Below are 18,030 nucleotides of genomic sequence, written 5' to 3'. Positions count from 1 at the left end.
CCTGTGTCTGCCCATCAGGGCTCAGCTGGCCTGGCTTATGGCTGCCCTGAGCCAGGCCCATGCCCCCTGGGGCTGAGGGGGTGGAGGGTGCCATAATTGGGCGATATTGGGGCTCTGCCTGGGGCTCCTGAGAGGAGGCAGGGGCCCTAAAGGAGTCACCCCCTACTCTGCCCAAGACCCATCAGGTCCCCATGCCCTTCTCAGGAGCAGCCTGCCCTGCATAAGGGTGGGGCCACCCTGGGAGCCTTGCCCGGAGCCCAGGGCTGGTGAAGACTGCCGTCCAGCAGAGGGGTACCCTGTGTATCTCTGGTCTGACTCTCTGCCCCTCTCTCTGCCATCCTTGTCCCACAAAGGACCCAAAGCCACTACATCCTTGGAGGATTTTTTTTCTTTGAAGTCTTTCTAGCCTCTTTTGAGCATTTGAAAAACTCTTCATAATACCTATTTCATTCCTATTCCACTTTTTCAGTCTTCCCCAATCACCAGTCCCCTCTCAAGTAAGGGCCCAGCTGTGGGCAGACCTCCAGGAGCACTGTCCTGGCTCAAAAGCTCCTTAGGATAGGCTTTAGGTGTTTGGGGGCCAAGACTGCCCCCAGCCTCACCTCACAGGAGTCCTTCCTCCTGGTTCTGCCGAGGTTTAGGGCACCTGAGTGGGGACACAGGCCTCTGCAACCGTGGGTGACTTGAGGGGAGGAAGTGAAGCAGAAAGCAAAGACTTTGGCCTGAGCCAGACCCGAGGGTATGGAGAGGCCTCTGTGTAAAGACAGAAGTAATGCCTTTCTCCCAGGATTGCTGTGAGGATTACATTTTTAAAGAGGTTATTCTATAGGGGTGCCTGGGTGGATCAGTTGGTTAAGCATCCGACTTTGGCTTAGGGCAGGATCTCACAGCTGGTGAGTTCAAGCCCTGAGTTGGCTTCCGTGCTGACAGCCTGGAGCCTGCTTCGGATTTTGTGTCTCCCTCTCTCTCCGCCCTTCCCCCACTCATGTTCTGACTCTCTCTCTCTTTCTCAAAAATAAACACTAAAATTTTTTAAAATAGGTTATCCTATAAGGAGGTGCAGAACTGAGGAAATTTCAGGGACACTCCCAATGGAGTGGGTACAGGGGCTGGCCCTTACCCCCTGCCCCCTGAGGGTGCCAGAAGGGTAGAGGCTGGGCAGCTGCCTCCCTGGCTCCACAGGGAAACAAGATCTGGGGCTGGCAGAGAGTGAGGTGTGAGGGGCCAGCCCCAACTGACCAGTCCTGAGCCAGCCTGCTGTCTCTAGAGGGGCCTGAGCATCAGCTGGAAGAGAAGGAAGTTCTGTCCACGGTCCCAGGGAAGCAAGGCACCGGCCAGGGCTCAGGGGCATATATGCAGGCTTTTATTTCCCTTGCTCCCTGGCAGCAGAGGGGGTAGATGGGCTCTGCAGAAATTCCCAGTCATCACACTCAGTGCTCAAAACCAGAAAGGCACCTGCCTTCCTTCCCCTCTAGATCTGCCAGAGTAGGTGTGGCAGGGGCTGGTGGGGGCAAAGGTATGTAGTAGAGGCTGTGGACTGTGCAATGTCCAGCATCTCCTCCCAACCCACGCAGGCTGACCACCCCAGGAGATTTCCCATGGAGCCCGAAGTGCATTGAACACCATGTGATCAAATTACCATCATGCCATGCTCTGCTTCCTTCCCATCTGGCCTCCCCTGGGGCATTGCGCCATCCCTCATCCTCTCGCTGGAACCTTCTGTCTCCCCATGGCCCCACTCCCCAAATGCACCCTGGCTGAGGCTGATAGACAAGCCAGAGTCCTGTCTATCCTCAAAAAGCCTCTCCTTGCACAGATCTTCAGGGCAGTGAAAATATTTTTTATGACACTACATGGTGGATCCACATCATTATACCTCGGTCTAAACCCATAGAATGGACAACACCAAGAGTGAAACCAGATGTCAACTATGGACTCTGGGTGATAATGATGTGCCAATCAATATAGGCTTGTCCTTTGTAGCAAATGTGTCACAGTGCTGAGGGATATTGATAACATGGGGCGGGGATGCTATGCATGTGTGGGGCTAGGGGTATGTGGGAATACTCTGCACCTTCCCCTCAATTTTGCTGTGAACCTAAAACTGCTCTTAAAAAATTAAGTCTTGGGACAGCTGGGTGGCTCCGTCAGCTAAGTGTCTGACTTTAGCTCAGACCATGATCTTGCAGTTTGTGAGTTCAAATCCCGTGTGGGACTCCAGCTCAGAGCCTGGAGCCTGCCTTGGATTCTGAGTCTCCTTCACTCTCTGCCCCTCCCCCACTTGTTCTCTCTCTCTCTCTCTCTCTCTCTCAAAAATAATAAACATTTTTTAAAAATTAAGTCTTTTGGGACACATGAATGGCTCAATTGGTTATGCGTCTGACTCTTGATTTCGGCTCAGGCCATGATCTCACAGTTCGTAAGTCTGTGCCCTGTGTCCAGCTCTAGAGCCTGTTTGGGATTCTCTCTCACTCTCCCTCCTTCTCTGCCCCCCGCCCCTCTTGCATGCTCTCTCGAAATAAATAAACAAATAAATATTTTTAAAAAATCAAATCTTTTAGGAGCACCTGGGTGGCCTAGTCGGTTAAGCATCCACCTTCGGCTCAGGTCATGACCTCCAGGTTGATGGGCTTAAGCCCCATGTCAGGCTCTGTGCTGACAGCTCAGAGCCTGGAGCCCACTTTGGATTTTGTGTCTCCCTGTCTCTCTGCCCTCCCCCACTTGCACTCTGTCTCTGTCTCTCTCTGTCTCAAAAATAAACAAATAAACATTTAAAAAATTAAGTCTTTTTAAACAAAGGCTCTTCCTGCCTTAGCTGCTCCAACTGACTCCTGTCATGTTTCTCTCCTTTCCTTTACCTCCAGGCTTCTCCAAGAATGACCAGTGGCTCCTGCCTCTGTCTCCCATCGCTCTCACACCCAGCCATGGGTGTTGGCCCCCACCACTCCACATGTGCAAATGACCTCCTGTACCCAAAATGAGGAGTCACTGGTCCTTTCTCTTGCTGATCACACCCTTCCCTGCAGAGCCTTCTGAGTCTCTTCTCTTTTCCCACACTTCTGTACCGGATGTCACTCTCAGTGGACCCTAGACGACACTGGGGCATGGTAAAGTCCACTTCGTGCCTCTTGGGATGGTCCCTAAGTAGAGGTGTTTCCCGGCTCCAAAGAGGTGGAGAAGGTGTGTTTGGGAACATGAGGGCCTCAGGTGGAGGGTCTTTGCAATCACGGACAGTCTCTGGATGATGGGGGATCGTGCAGAGAGGGATGGAGGCTCAGGGAACTGGGGAGAGGTTTCCCAGGCGGGAGGGCTGCCCCAGCGGGGCCTGGCCCACATCACTCGGAAGCTCGGCCTTCTTCACGCTTACTGCTGTCCTACAGCAGCTTTCGCCTGAGGAGCCCTGGGGGCTGCCCATGAAGTTACCCTTGTCCTGGGTCCTGGCCCAAGGTCTTGGAGGGTCTGCTCCTCAGGGCCCAGGCAGCCTCATGCCCACTCCCTTCAGGGGCCTCACAGAGTCAGAGACAGCTCTGAGTACCTGGGAGGGAAGGTGGGCCTGGGGACCTTCAAGAATGCACTCCCCAGCTGTGGGCCTCTGGCCGGTGATCTTCCCTATTCCTTCATCCGGGAAGGCCCCGGCCAGCCTCACGGCAGCCCTCCGGAGGCTTGCCTGACCTTCAGTGTGGCTATAAACAGCACAGCCTGTCAGCACTGCTAGGCGCTGCCCAAGAAACAGCGCTATGGCCTTGAAATTCCAGGAATTGCCTGCACGGTTGCCCCAGAATAGTCTCGGCCTGTCCCCCTCCCCCTCCCAGGGGACCCTCTGTCCTCTGCGTCCCCACTGTAGCTAGGAGATCCGACAAATACCAGAACCAAAAAACAGCAAAGAAACAAAGGCTTCTGGGCTGGTGCCCCTGGAGAGCCTGCTGGGCTGAGTGAATAAGGCTGTAAGGGATAGAGAGAGGCCTTGGAGCAGAGAGAGGCACCCCTTTCCCCTCCCTCGACCCAAGGTCCAGGCTCAGCCCCCCAGCTCCCCCATCCTCACCATCACCTCAGCGGAACAACAGGTGCACAGGAGTTTACAACTGTGAGCGGCACAGCCAGACAAAAGCACACGCTTCTTTAGTAATATCAAGGGCTGCACCAAGGACAAGGCCCCAGACCACGGCCCCAGCCTCTGACCCAGCTCTTGGACCTGGGTGGGCTGGGCCTTCGGAGCTGCTCCTTAGCGGCTGCTCCCACCCCTCCCCCACTTCCTGGAGAATTGGCTGGGGCTGGGAGGGGGGCGGTGGAGAGGGGAGCTCAGGTTGCAGGCCCAGCCGCACCTGTCCAGGATAAATAAAGGCATTTCCCCTCCACCCTCCCATTCTCCCTCCCGAACCCACTTCTCTGTGGACCCTCAGATGGAGACCCACTGAAAGGAGGCTGGGGAGGGGGGGTGCTGCTACAGCCCCAAAGTTGATTCTGGTGGGCTGGGTGGGGTGAGGACTGCAGGCACCACCCAGCGTGAGGGTGGCAGCCTTATTCCAGGAGGAGCAGCAGCCTGCGTCTACAGCTGACAGGGGACAGGCCCCATTCAGTACTTTGCTACTAATCCTCAGCCAAAGGGCTGAGGGACAGGCCAGGGAGTCAGGGGTTCCTAAGGTCACAGGAGCTCCTGAGCAAATCGAGCCTCAGTTTGCCCTGCTCTGAAGTGAGATGGTAAAGCCCAGCCCTGGCTGCCCAACCACCTCGCTCAGGACCACAGTCCATGTGCCCGGGGCTGTCGGCCCTGCTGAGAATGAGCAAGCCCTGCTCATTTGCTGCCCCCACCCCCTGCCCCACTGCATTGTGCCACCACTGCCCTGTTGCAGAGGCTCAGGCTGGGACACTGGAGCATCCACTGGCCCTGTGTCCCACTGAGGAAGAAGTTCCTGGTCTAGAAGGGCCTTGAGAGCCCCAGCAGGAAATACCACAGCCCTGGCGGGAGTGTCCCGGGTCCGGCCTGGCCAGTGGCACTACGCCTGGGATCCCGAGCCCAGGATATCAGTGGCCCACCTGAGAAATTTGTCAAGAGGTCCTAAGCCCTGGGGAGAACCCAGTGCCCACCCAGCTTGTTCCAGGCCTTGCTGATTTGAGGCATGCCTCTGAAGGAAGCTGAGAGGCCAGTATACCTACCCCCCGATGCCCTGCCTGGAGCAGGTTCTATTTTTAAAGGTCCCCCCTGGTCATTGGCTCCATTACCTCCCAATACACCCTTTCCCTGTGGTGAGGACATTCTTCCTGCTGTCTAGCTTAAGGCCTCTGTGCTGCAATATAAGCCCTGGGCCGGCGGAGGCCAGGTGGTGCATAGATCCTGGGTGAGGTCATTCACTATCCTGGGTGCCACTGAGATGGGAGGCTAATTTCTACCCGCAGGGATGGGGCAGGGAGCACCAGCCTGAGGCCTGGAAGACTATAGGACTGAAGGAGATGTGGGCTCAGTGCGAGGCTTAGGAGGCCTGTGGACCCATGACAATGAGGGTGGACGGCCCCTCCTTGGACAGACAGGAAACCTGTAAGCATGCTGGTAGGGAGCTGTGCAGGGTCCTGGGGGGAGGGGCCGTGCCTCCTGGGGCTCAAATGCGCATGTGTCCCCTCATCATCAGGCAAGTGTGCAAGGCTCTGGGCGTCCTTTTAGTACTGCACCCTGCAGTCTCCAGGACAGTAGGCCAGATGAGCCAGATCTCCAGTGGATGGAGAGAACATGGCCATTTCCGGGGACTAGAGCCGGGCCAGTGCCCCCCACTGGAAAAGTGTGGCTTTTATGGCTGTTATGTAGCTCCTGTGTCACCCCTGAATGGGGGTTCTCCTTCTTGGGGTCCCCCGTCTAAGTGCCCACACCACGTTCCCCAAGCAGAACCACTCCTCCATGGGGGCACTGGCTCCCTCTCCCCTCTGCCAAGCACCTGCAGGCCTCCCCTGGCTGCCCCCACCCTCCACCCTCAGACCCACAGCAAAGCTCTGCTGCCCTACCTGTCCCCTGGTGGGCAGCGATCCAGGCTCCCTAGCCCATTGGTCACCCTCCAGTGACAGCCTGGAGCCTCAGGCTGCCCCCTTGTGCCCACATTAGCAGTGCAGGAGCTCAGCCACAGCCTTATCCCATCAGGCAGGGCTTGCCTTTGCCTTCCCACACCTCAGTCCACACTGAGCCTCAGGGCCTTCACTGTAGCTCGGCCAAACTTGCTGGAGAGTCCCTTGACAAGCACTGCCTGAACGCTTACTGTGTTCTAGACCCCTGTGTAGGTGCTGGGGACACAGCCGTGGTTAAATCAAAGACCGCATCCTCCCAAGCAGATCTAGCTTATCGCCTCTCCAGACTTGAGTGTTCCCAGACAGGCGTTAGAGCTACTCAGACAATCTCCAGTGATCTGTAACATCCCCAGCAGGCTGCTCCCTGACCACAGACACTCAAGGACACATGGACCATTTCCCCAGGTGAGCATGAGGAATAAGATGTCAGATAGGCAGGCAGAGCAGCTATTGCTGAATGGGTAGGGGCCTGGCCAGGTGAGGAGGAAACGGGCCTCAGCAGGCCAGGGAAAGAGGAGTGGAGATGAGGCTGTTACCTGGGGCCTGGGATGAAGGGGGTGCTGGAGCCCAGTTACCAGCCTAGCCCAGCCCTCAGCCCCAAGAGCAGGGCAGCTGAAGGCATCAGTCTGTCCGTCTATCTGTCTGCTGGCCTGTCACCTGCCCTCTCCATGCTAGGAGTGCTCTCTCCCCAAAGTAACTGCCCCCTTCCATGGAGATGCTCCAGGCTCGGGGGCACTCTGAGCCCACCCTCCTCAGGGAAGGGCTTAGGAAGGTGCTATACTTTGTTCACCAGCTTGTCAACCCAAGAAACTTGGCATTTTTTTCTTGGCTCAAAACACTCACCACTTGCCCATGTTTCACACTTTACGACAGGTTGGCAAGCTCAGGTAGACAACAGCTATGGCCAAAACCAAGGGCCTGTGGCCGGCAGTATCCAGTTGGAGCCAGTCCCAGCCCCAAGACTGGGGATGGGACAGGCTCTGCTCTCCGAGAGCCTCAGGGAGGACAGCAGGAGGATGCGTGCACCCTCCTCTGAGCGTGCCCCACCCCTGTGGGTGCCAGGCTGTAGTGGGCAGTACACACTCACCCGGGAGATAGTGAGCGGCATGTTGAAGTCCTTGCCCCCCTGGAGACGGAAGCCCCAGGGCCCGGGCCCGGTCAGGGTCACGCTGTAAGACATGCTGATGCTGATAGCGGCAGCCTCTGTGAACAAGAGAAGAGAAGGGTGAGAGGGCCCTCACGCACCCACCTCCCCAAGCCTATACCTGGGCCCCGACCCCCGACCCCTAGCCTTGCCTGCTCCGTCCCTTGCTGCCTGGCTAGGCTGTGTGGAGCTCCTGAGAGACTCCTAAGAATAGCTGGGAATGAATGCCATCGACACTGATATCTGCCCTCTGCTGCTCCCATAAATGGACTGTAACCCTATACTCTGCCCGCCCGCAGCCTCCCACCGTGACTCACACGGCTAATATTGCCCCTGGGGAGGGGTGTCCAGCACCCAGCACCCCCCAGGGGGCAGGATGGGACTGGCCAGGTTAGTGATAATGCTCTCTCTTCCTTGCTCTCTCTGCCCTTTGGAGAGCGCAGATGTATATTCTCTCTACCTAGCTCAACCCACCCCTTTGCCCAGAAGACTGTGGCTGAGCTGCTTTGGCCAGGGGCTTTGCAATTTGTCTTTTTCTGCCCTGTGGTCCCTGGTGAGGACTCTGAGGCTGTAGCTTACTCAGTAGGAAGCCTGGGACCAAGCTGAGCCTCCAGATGGTCTGGACAGATCTCCTGTTCAAGAGACCGGCACTCGTCCAGGGTTGTCCGGCAGCGAAAACGATCAAATAATAACAGTCATGGCCAAGCTCAGCTCCAGGTCCCTCATGCCACTATCCCCTCAGAGCCTGAGAGGCTGCTACCTCAGTCTGCAGCAACCAGGATTCAGAGAGATTCAGTGACTTCTCCAAGATCACACAGGGAGTGGACTCAGGCCACATGGAGCACCTGCATGGTGCTCATTCCTATGGGGCTTGTGCTAGATAATGGGTTCCCAGTGGCTGCGGGCACCTCCCAATTCCCAGGCCAGGCACGAGGGTGAAGGGCACAGGGTCTTGGCACAGGGTCTGAAAGCAGGTCTGAGGCAGGCCCACACCCTCCAGACCCTCTAGGGGCCCAGAGGTTATTCCTGGCTCTCCTGTCTCATTTGTGCTCTGGAAAACTTGACAGCAGCATGGAAAGCTCTAGCTGCCAATGTCGCACGCCAGGCCCCCATGCCCTTTGCACTGGAATGGCAGGGGGCAGGGAGGAGGGGAGGAGATGCCATTTGCTCAGCTGCTGGGATGTGGGGCCAGAAGGCATAACGAGGGGGAAGTGCGTGCAGCGTGTGTGTCTAGCTTGTAACCCAGAGACATTGTGTTCTGGGTGGGGATCTGGGGGCCTAGGCTCCCCTGGGACTCCAGCCAGTGTGTTCTTTGGCCCAAGATACCTCCCAAACCTTTCCTCAGAAGAGACTTCAGGCCCTGTGTGGTCTGGAGATACAGCAAGGCCCAAACTGACTCTGGCTGGGGAAACTGAGGCTCAGGGAAGGGAAAGGTGAGAGGGCTGGCTGTTCTTTGGGCCCCAGGGAAGGCTGTAGCTTAGGCTAGGCCCTGAGGACTCCATCCAGGCCTGGGGTGTGAGGAATTCCCAGCTGCCATCACCTGACCTCATGCCCTGGCACTTATGACATGCATGGTAGCATCCCCACATCACAGGGACATTTGGTAACTTGCCCAAGTTCACAAAAAATATCAAGTGGAAGAGGCCAAAGAGGGATCTGTATTCTTTCTCCTATTACACCACCTCTTCTGCTGTGTATTATACGGCCCAGGCTGCCCGTCTGCCCAGGCCTTGCCCAGGAAGCCAGGAAGTCCAGGAAGCTCATGGCCAGCATCCCACCCTCCCCATACCGTCTCCTACCCAACTCCCAAGCCCCCTCCCATCCATCCCCACCTCCAGTTTTACCCCCTTTCCTAGGAGGGGTCTGTCCTGGTAAGCCAGAAAGGACCCAGCAGCAAGGTATGACTGGTGTGGAGAAAGAAAGGAGCCCATCCTGTAGCGGGAGGGGAAGACCCCCGGGCTAGGCAGTACCTGGAACTGCAGGCTCTTTCTCTGGACTCTGGCACCCACACTGCCTGATGCTGCCTCTGGGGAAAGGGAGGGGCAATGGGAAGGATGCTCTTAAAGGGGAAGACCAGCCTCCCTCCATCTGCCTCCCCTGGGAGACTCAGCCAGAGAGGAGCTGGTGCCCACAGGCTGGGCATGAACCGCTTCCCGATGATAACAGCAGCTTACTGGGGAGGGAGAGGGGGACAAGCCTGGTCTTTGTCCCTCCTCCACTTTGCCCCTTGCAGCTTGAGATGGAAACTCCAGGAGTGAGAGTTGCAAGGTGGGGGACAGAGGGAGGGGAGAAAGAGAGGCTTCTGGGGGCATCAGAGGCCAGGCCCTGGGTCTCTCTCCCATTACGACATCAATAGGTAAAAACTGTGCTTTTCTGCTTTTTATTTTCTTTTACACTGTCAGAGCCATACAGCCCCTCAGGTCACTGATCTGAGACAAGCCACAGGTGCAGCGTGTGCACACATGTGTTTGGTGTGCATGCAAACATGAGTAAGTAAGAGAGTGTGCCTGAAAATATATGTGTGCACAAGAGTGTGGGCCATGGCACAAACAGCACTGGGGAAGCAGGAAGGGGGGTCACAGAGAAAACAGTTTCTGGTGCATGAGAGTCAGTACTCGGCTTCCACTGCTGCCTGCCGGAGACGTGGTGCTGGCCTGCCCATGTCAGTGAAATGCCCAGCCCGGGTGCAGAGGCAGCTCATAATTAGCTGGCGTGTCCCACGGAGCCATCGCCATTGTCATTGCCTGGACAATCACAGCACACAGCATTTGAGGAGAGGCGGATGACTCCGGGAAGCAGGAGGGCCTGGGCTGAGCCTGGGGTGCAGGCTGTTGAGATGAGCAGTGGGTGGCAAAGCATGTGGCAGGGCAGTTTTGTGATGTGGGGCCCCGAATCCAGCACAGCCTGGGTCACAGGGCCACTTCCAAAGCCTGCAGGCTCATGGGGTGATCCTGGGTCTGCGTGTATGAGGGGGAGGCGAGGGAGCTGGATGTGTCCCGGAAGAAAAGGGGAGCCAATGGGCACCCTTTATCCTGGGGTCCTGGCTGAGGAGCAGCCCCTTGGTCTGAAAGCAAACAGCACACATGCGTTTAGTCCCAGGAGTGTCCCATTGGGGACAGTCTCCCAGTGACCCTGCATTGTTTAGGGTCACCAAGTGGTGAAGTCACATTGCATGGAGGGACCAGGTCGTATCCTGGCTGGGGGATGGGCTTTCTCCGAGGCTGCAGATGTGTGGCCCGGAGGACAGAGCCTGCAATACCAAAGCCAAGGGCAAGACCTCCCCCTTGGCTGTCCCCCAGGCTCTCAGACTCCGGCAGCCGGGCAGGAATGAGCTCTCCTCACCCCCACCGTCCAGTGTCCTCTTCCTCCATTCCTTCTGGGGGTCCTGCATCTCCTCTCGCTCTGCGGCCAAAATCACCTCATTTCTCATCTGTCTTACAGCACCAGCTTCCTCCAGGCTTCTGCCTGTCGGCTCATTCCATTCCAGCTACCCTTCCCCAGCCAAACCACCCCACAAGGTAGAGTGAGCCTACCCCGCTAAGTCCTCCAAGGGCTCCCTGCTCCCACAGGGTCAAGGCTAGAGACCCCTCAGCTCAGTATCTGATTGGGCCTCCCCACAGTTCCTACCACCTCCTGCCCTTCTTTTCTCTTCTTGTACCCCTGCCACCAGCTCTCAGGGTCCCTCTGGCTGCTCCCGGGTCACAGAGTAACATTCTATTCCAGGACCCACCAAGCTCCCCAGTGGCCCCACTGTGTTCACGCCCTAACTAGGCTGTTTGCTCAGCTTGGACTGCTCAACATCACCCCCATTCTGCCTGGCAACCCTTGCTTCACCTCCACCTTCCCTGGGGAGCCCTCGGGGACTTGCCTCTGCTTTCAGCACCCTGTGTGTTAATACCTCAATAGCAGTGCTTATCACACACGTTAGGTGACGGCTGATGTGCTGTCCCTCTCTGCCCAGTGCCCCAGCCCAGCCCAGTATTCCCTCCAGGACGGACACACTGCCTGTCTTTCATCACTGCCTGTCTCTGTCTTGGCCTCTGTGGCTGTCCACAGTGCCCAGGGTCAGGGCTGGGGAGTGAGTCCTCCCTGGAGCCAGGGTGCTCCCCGGGAGAGGTGAGAGCAACTGGAGGGAGCAGCCCGGGGTTCCCCCTCTCTGGGACACCCAGAGGGCAGCCTTGGTGATGTAAGGCAGGACGTGGTCTTAGGTTTGCTGGGGAGGCCCAAGAGATCCCAGGAGCTGGGGGTGTTGCGCTGGTGTGAACAGAGGGGCTGGGTAGAGAGCTGTCAGCTGAGGGGGAAGGGTAGCATCGGGGCCTGTGTACACAGCGTTTCCAGCATTCCAGAATATGGCCTTCTCTAATCGCCATCGACATTCCGTTCCATAGGCACTTGGGCTGACAGCTGGCCTTCTTTTAATAGCCGCAAGTATTCTGGGTGACATCCTAATCTCAGGGCATTCACAGCGAGCACATACACAGCTTACAGCACGCCCCCCCCCCAGTACATCCAGCCTCCAATCACGCAGAGAGGGACGCACCACCCACACTTGGTTACACACAGTGTAGAGCAGGCATGTTGGGACACACTCAGTCCTACGCCCTATGGTGTCACGGGGACAGAGAACAAGTGCCGGGCACATGGTCACACACATGCACAAGTTACACTCCACTCACTTAGGCACGCCCCACACTGCAGGGGTCACACATACTCCCACACGTGCTAAACGATCATCACAGCACTGCAGAGCCACGACCACCTGCAACATATGTGCATAGTCAGGGTCACGCAATCACACAGACACTCTCAGGCACAGTCACAGACCACAGACCTGCTCAGAGCATCCTGGAGTCACAGAGACCCCCCAGGGAACCCCAGCAGGCAAGGGAAATCTGGGTGGGCAGGGAGGGCATTGGGCCCGCCCACAAGAACAGTGCCCCTTTTCTGGCCACTCCCTGAGCTACTTGCCCCTTGTCCCCACCCCCTTACAGACTGGCAGGCCCAATCACCTTCACAGGTGTCTCTGCTTTTTGTCCCTGGAGCCTGACAGGGACCTTGGCTTCCATGTCCTCCAGGCTCTGACTGCAGGGGAAGCGTCCGCTCACTTGCTGGGCCACCCCCCACACAGCTGCTGCCTCCGTGTCCATCCAGCCCTGGGGAAGGAGAGAGTCACAGTGAGGTGAGAGGCATGTTCCCAAGTCTTGCTCTTGCCCTCTTCCCCAGCCAAGTGTTTCTCCATCGTCCACACAGATATTCATTGGGGCTGGGTCCATGACACTATAGGCTTGCTGGTCACCAAATCCCTGGAAACTCTGAGCACCTGTGCTAGTGTGTGTGTGTGTGTGTGTGTGTGTGTGTGTGTGTGTGCACGCACGTGCTTGTGTGCATTCCTAAGCATGTGGGATGGGTCTATCTTCATGAGGGTCTAGGCCTCTGTTGACAGATAAGATTCCCTTCCTTGATGTCATGCACTACAGTGGTTCCGGGAAGGGACCTCTGACAGCTCCTCCCTCAGCCCCTTCACGGAGACCCCCAGGGAGGGGAGCGGTGAGAAGAGGTCAGTGGAGATCCTTGGCAAAGCCCACGGTGGGCCCTGTAGTTACAATGATGGAGGAGCCCAGGTGTGGCTGGGAGACAGGAGCCCACAGCACAGAGGGTTCTCCTGGGGACATCTAACTCCTGCCTGTCTCTTGGAAGGCCCCTTGAGGACCACAAATGCCTGTCTTTTCAAGCTGTGGCTCTAAGCTCCTGGAATAATGCCAGCATGGAAGAGAGATGACCTAGAGTTGGAGATGCGTATTCAGTCCTGACCCTGCTACTGGGTGACCTTGGGCCAATGCATTGCCTCTCTGGCACCAGGGTCCATGGAGCAACAGCGAGGGGCTCTTCCTGCCTGCGTCCCAGGGTCCTGAGAGTCCCTGAGTCTCAGAGGCAGCCCTGCCCAGAGGCCTGAGGCTGGCCTGGTTGATGAAAGGAGGGCAAGGTACTAGCCAGCAAAGGCCTAGCATCCTTACCACCTCGCTCTCCGAGCCTAGGGATGCTTGGCGTCTCTGTCCAGAGATCCAGCTGAGGTCCGAGGTCTGGCTGGTCAGGGTCGAGCGGTGGGTAGAGCGGTAGCTGGCGTAGGGATCTGGGCGAGGGCCTGACATGCCCAGCAGCACCCCGAGGCAGGGCAGGTGCTGGGCAATGGCCATTCTGCAAGAACAGCACATCTGGTTAGGCGGATGAACAGGTGGACCCCAGGAGATGGGGGTGTTTGGACAGACAGCTGGGGAAATGGGGAGTTTCAGATATTGTGGTTATGAGGACAGACAGTTGATAGGGTAATGACAATGGGCAAAAAGACACTGGCAGTCAGAGGAGGGGATGAGGAAGGACAGACAGAAGCTGGGATGAAAGAGACTGACAAGCTCATAGTATTAGGGATGGACAGACACTGAGGCCATGGGCATGGAGGGAGAGCCTTTGTGTGGTAGGCTGAGCAAAGGGTTTGGTTTCAGCTCTCATGTGGCTGGCCCAAGCCACATCTCTTCCAGGGAGGACCAGGGACGCTCCTAGGCAGCCTCTTGAGCCTGCATCTGGCCTCAGCCGGGCAGTGAGCTACTGACACCACCAGGCAAAAGAAAGCACTCGTGGAAGAGGCCAACTGTGCTGGGATTCTATCAGCAGAGAGCGCTCTGGGCTAGAACCACCCCCAGGCCTCTGCCAGGGCCCTTGAACCTCTCCCAACTGTGGTCTCTCCAGGGCATTGCTCTCTGGGGACTTTTCATTGTAGGGGTTATCACTGCTGATTAGCCCTGGCTCCAAAAATCCCATTGTCAGGATTGGACAATGCCCAGGGAGCTCTGAGGTCCCTCCAAGCTGAGCTCCCTGGGAAGTTGGGGCAGCAGTGGGGGTCACAGCAGCTCCAGACCCCACCCAGTGTCACTGGCTGCTCCCAGCTGCTAGAGACCCTGAATATACGAGAGATAGGAAAGATGGCCGGCCTCTGCCCCCATTCACTGCTTCAGGCCCTCCATGCCCATGAGGGTGGGCCTGGAGACTGGCACCGGGTCCCAGAGAAGGGCCTCACCTGTACTTGGGGTGGGTGATGGCATAAATGATGGGGTTGTGGATGGCAGAGGCCTTGGCGATGACAGCCGGCACTGAGTTCATGTAGGGTGTCAGTACGTGCGCATACCTAGGACAGAGAAGCTGTAGTCCCTCTGCCAGCTGGCCCTCCTAGAGCCTCCACACCCCACCTGCCCTCTCAGGAACCTTCTGCCTCTAGGCCAGGCCCTGTGGGGCACCGTCCAGCCTGGCCCAAGCCAGCACAGCCAAGTCAGCCCCCTGAGAGGGACTACCATGCCTGGGAGAGTTCGATCTGAGGTGAACGGGAACCTGGGGACAGGTTGAGGGAGGGGAGCTGAGAGGAAGGTGTGTCAGTCTGGGAGGTTCTGCCGGGTCCCACTGTAGCTTGGCGTCTGTGCTGCTGGCAGAAACCCTCCCCCCCCACCCCCCCAGTGACTCTGGCCCTCTGTCCAGCTCCTCCCCGACCCCACTCAACCCTGAGACCTAGTGCTCCCCTGGCTGCCTTAGCACAACCTCACCAGAGAGCCTTGGGGAGGGGAACCAGGCCATTCCTGCACAAGAGGGTGTCGTACCCGAACACATTCCAGGATTAATAAGAGTCACTGTCTCAAAATGTTTCTGAAGTCTGCCCTATGTCCATGCTGCTGTGGACATCGAGGTCCCCAGACTCTAGCCACAAAGGACTAGCAGGTGTCGGGGGGGGGGCGGTTCTCCTGGCTGTGAGTCCACAGGTGAAGAGGGAGCCAGAAACTCAGGGAGAGGAGAGTGTTCCCATGGGATCTGGCAGGACCTGGTGGCCCTTGCAGGCCCTTAAGTCGAATCCAGTGTGGTCCAGAGCTCTCCTCGCATGCATTCCAGGGCCTCCATCTCCTGCAGGGAACCTCACAACCCGAGAATGAACAAAGCTGTGAGGCCAGACTTCAGGTGTGGGGGTGGCTGGCTTGGGCTTGGGCTTGGGCTGAGGAGGGTCCCCTTGCCCTCCTTTCTCCCGCCTCCAGCCCCTGCCCCAGCCCCTTGGGCACTGCTCACCCAGCAAAGGCCATCAGGGCCACAATGGAGTAGGGGGCCCAGGAGAGCACGAAGAGAAGGATGACCAACAGCTCGATCTTGGCCATTTTCCACTCTCTCTGCAGCCGTTGGCGTTGCCAGGGGGACCTACCACCGCCCTCGTAGGCTCTGAAAGTCTGGAGAGCCCTAGGACAGGTGCAAAGTCTGAGTCTGACCCCACTCTGGCTGCAGTGGGTGCCATGATCATGGCCACTGTTGGGGAGGCTGCCCGGACCTGGTCATCTCCCTCCAGTGCAGGAAGCCCTGATTCCCAGAAAGTTCTCCACTACATCCAGCCTAAGCTGCTTTCCTGTGGTTCCCCCTATAATGTCTTCTCTACTCCCACAGACCTCCTGACCAAGCCTAAAGACCCCCTCCTCAGAAGCCCCCGTATCCTGGGACTTCTCCAGGCACCAAGGTGGCGCTCATCTCTAAACATCCCACCCCCTACACACATGTGCTCACCTTGTCTTTGCCCACCTGGAGCTGGGAATTTCCTGGGTGGGTGCAGATGTGAGCCTAGGGACAGGGTAGGGGCTGCCCTGGAAAGGGGTGTGGCCACTCTCCCATCTCACCCCTCCTCCACACCCTGCTCTTACTGGCCTGTCTCCCGGATAGCCCTGAAGATGAAGATGTAGCAGTAGATGATGACAAGCAGAGGCAGGAAGAACACGAAGCAGAAGAGCAGCATGGTGTAGGCTCGGACTGATGGTGTGAAGCTCATATAGTCCCAGGAGCAGGAGGTCAGCAGCCCCTCAGGTACATAGGCGCCTGGAAGCCCGGGGCAAGTGCTCAGCATTCAGAGTAGAGTGATTCAGGCTCCCGCTCCAGCAGAGGCTTTGGATGTGGGCTCTGGGATCCCTGAACCCTGCTCCCAAGCCCTGCCCTTCCCAGTTCAGTGAAGAAACTAGTGCTTGTGGAGGGGAGCTTTCCAAGCCAGTTCTAGCAGGCAAAGCCCACCGCTGCCTACTTTTGCCAGTTTGGAACAGAGACCTCACCATAGCCCCAGGGTCTTACGCCACCAGATTTTGGCCGGGTGTTTGATCCTGCCACAGAAAGGTCGGTGTCTTCCAGTTAATGCTCCTATCCGCTCATGCCCCACCCCCCAACACCTGCATGTCTGACACTGCAACTCAGCATCAGATGCCCCTGTGTCCTCCCACCACCCAGAAGCCATGTGGTCTTCTCCTGTGCTGGGAGAGGGGAACCCAGGACATCCTCTGATTGCTGATGGTACAACATCAGTTTCCCCTGTTGCTAGTTACATGCCCTGAATATCCATCTGCCTTAAGCCTCAAGCACTCCCTTGGCCCCCCCTGCCAGCTGGCCACCCCAAGTCTACCTTGTAGACCTTTAATCTAATTAAAGACATCTTTAATGAGACCTGCCCCTTGAACATGCCCCTCCCAACTCATCCTCCCCTCTCCCCATTCCCCCAGTCCACTTACTCCAACCAAAGAAGGGTGGCAGACTCCAGGCCAGGGCATAGAGCCAGACGCCCAGCAAGACAAACGCTGCCCGCCTCTTGGACACCACTCCGATGGTGGCCAGTGGATGCGTGATCACCAGGTATCGGTCCAGAGCAATGGCCATCAGGGTAATCATTGAGGTGATGCCAAAGAGGGCCCCACAGAAGGCATAGAACTCGCAGCCTGTTGGCACAGCTCCCTGACCTCAGACCTTGGCAGGAGCCCATGAGGTACCCCAGGGGAGGGAGGGTCTGGGGATGGCACATACTCAGCTCCTGCCCTCTTCTCTCCAGAAAAGCATCCCTGAGCCTCTCTCCACCCTGGTCTCTTGCCACGTCTGGCCCAGAAGCTGAAGCTTCCCTCTGGCTCACTCACGGGATTGAAGGCAGTCACCATTCTCTGCCCAGGAAGAGCAGACCACCTCCTCCTCCAAGGCCACCCTCCACCAAGGGCATGGCCCACCACAACCCTCCCCCTCCCTCCAGCAGAAGGGAACCCTGAACATCTACCTGCCTCCCCGAAGAGCCACCGCTTATAGAGGCTGCTGGTGAAGAAGATGGGGGCCTGGGTGAAGGACATGAAAAAGTCGCTGACCGCGAGGTTGATAATGAACATGTTGGCGGGTGTCCTGAGGCCTCTGCTCCTGTTGAGGGTCGGAAGCTGTCAGGAAGGGCTTCTGCTGCGGAGCTTCTCTGAACTACATGTGCACACACACGCATACATGCCCATGCACACACGTCCATGTGCACATGTACAGGCACAAGCCCCTGTGCCACAATCCATCTTGTTGCCCAGCCAGCACCAGCTCTGGAGCCTGACAGTGCAGGCTGAGAAGGGAGGCCCCCCGAAAAACAGCAGCCCTTGCCTTGTATGGAGAGTAATACTGCTCCCAGAGTGTGGTGCAGCCTGGCAGAAGCAGGAGCTAGCTCTAGGAAGTGTCTGTTTCCTCTTCTCTCCTTCTGGAACCCCCTGCATGACTCACACTCTCCTTGGACACACCCCTCACTCCTTCGAACCCCTTCAGGCCAAGTTCTCCCAAGTGGTCCCTCCCACCATGTGCTCAGACTGTGCCTTCCCCAAGAGCTTCTCACACCTTCCTCCTGAGGTGCCCCTTCTTGGCCTCCTAATTCTGCAGTCTCTAATTCTCCAGTATTTCTGCAGTCTTCACTCTCAGGAACAGCCTAGGCTGTGCCCTACTGGTCAGGCATGTTCACAGACTTCTCTCCTATAATTACCCATCTTTGCATCTAT

The 18,030-nt window shown here is 57.4% G+C and overlaps 2 protein-coding genes across 10 annotated transcripts in view; both read right to left on the bottom strand.

Moving 5' to 3' along the window:
* Positions 1–7,441, bottom strand: part of LDB3 (LIM domain binding 3) — a 58,730-nt gene extending 51,289 nt beyond the window's left edge. For all 9 annotated transcript variants that reach the window (XM_029932056.1, XM_029932059.1, XM_029932057.1 and 6 more), the window contains exons 1-2: positions 7,345–7,441; positions 7,136–7,251 (exon numbers count right to left, since the gene is read on the bottom strand). In XM_029932056.1, the coding sequence (XP_029787916.1) occupies positions 7,136–7,228 (93 nt within the window). In that variant the 5' untranslated portion in view covers positions 7,229–7,251; positions 7,345–7,441. The remainder of the gene's footprint in view (positions 1–7,135; positions 7,252–7,344) is intronic.
* A 2,123-nt stretch (positions 7,442–9,564) lies between these two features.
* Positions 9,565–18,030, bottom strand: part of OPN4 (opsin 4) — a 9,735-nt gene continuing 1,269 nt past the window's right edge. Inside the window, exons 2-9 of the mRNA XM_029919984.1 lie at positions 17,289–17,439; positions 16,759–16,962; positions 15,910–16,081; positions 15,293–15,457; positions 14,265–14,372; positions 13,207–13,387; positions 12,202–12,345; positions 9,565–10,256 (exon numbers count right to left, since the gene is read on the bottom strand). Coding sequence (XP_029775844.1) covers positions 10,131–10,256; positions 12,202–12,345; positions 13,207–13,387; positions 14,265–14,372; positions 15,293–15,457; positions 15,910–16,081; positions 16,759–16,962; positions 17,289–17,439 — 1,251 coding nt within the window. The 3' untranslated portion in view covers positions 9,565–10,130. The remainder of the gene's footprint in view (positions 10,257–12,201; positions 12,346–13,206; positions 13,388–14,264; positions 14,373–15,292; positions 15,458–15,909; positions 16,082–16,758; positions 16,963–17,288; positions 17,440–18,030) is intronic.

The sequence above is a fragment of the Suricata suricatta genome, chromosome 2, assembly GCF_006229205.1.
Source record: "Suricata suricatta isolate VVHF042 chromosome 2, meerkat_22Aug2017_6uvM2_HiC, whole genome shotgun sequence".
In the NCBI taxonomy this organism is placed as follows: Eukaryota; Metazoa; Chordata; class Mammalia; order Carnivora; family Herpestidae; genus Suricata; species Suricata suricatta.
The sequence above is the reverse complement of the archived record's forward strand: the minus strand, read 5'-3'. Positions and strand labels throughout refer to the sequence as shown.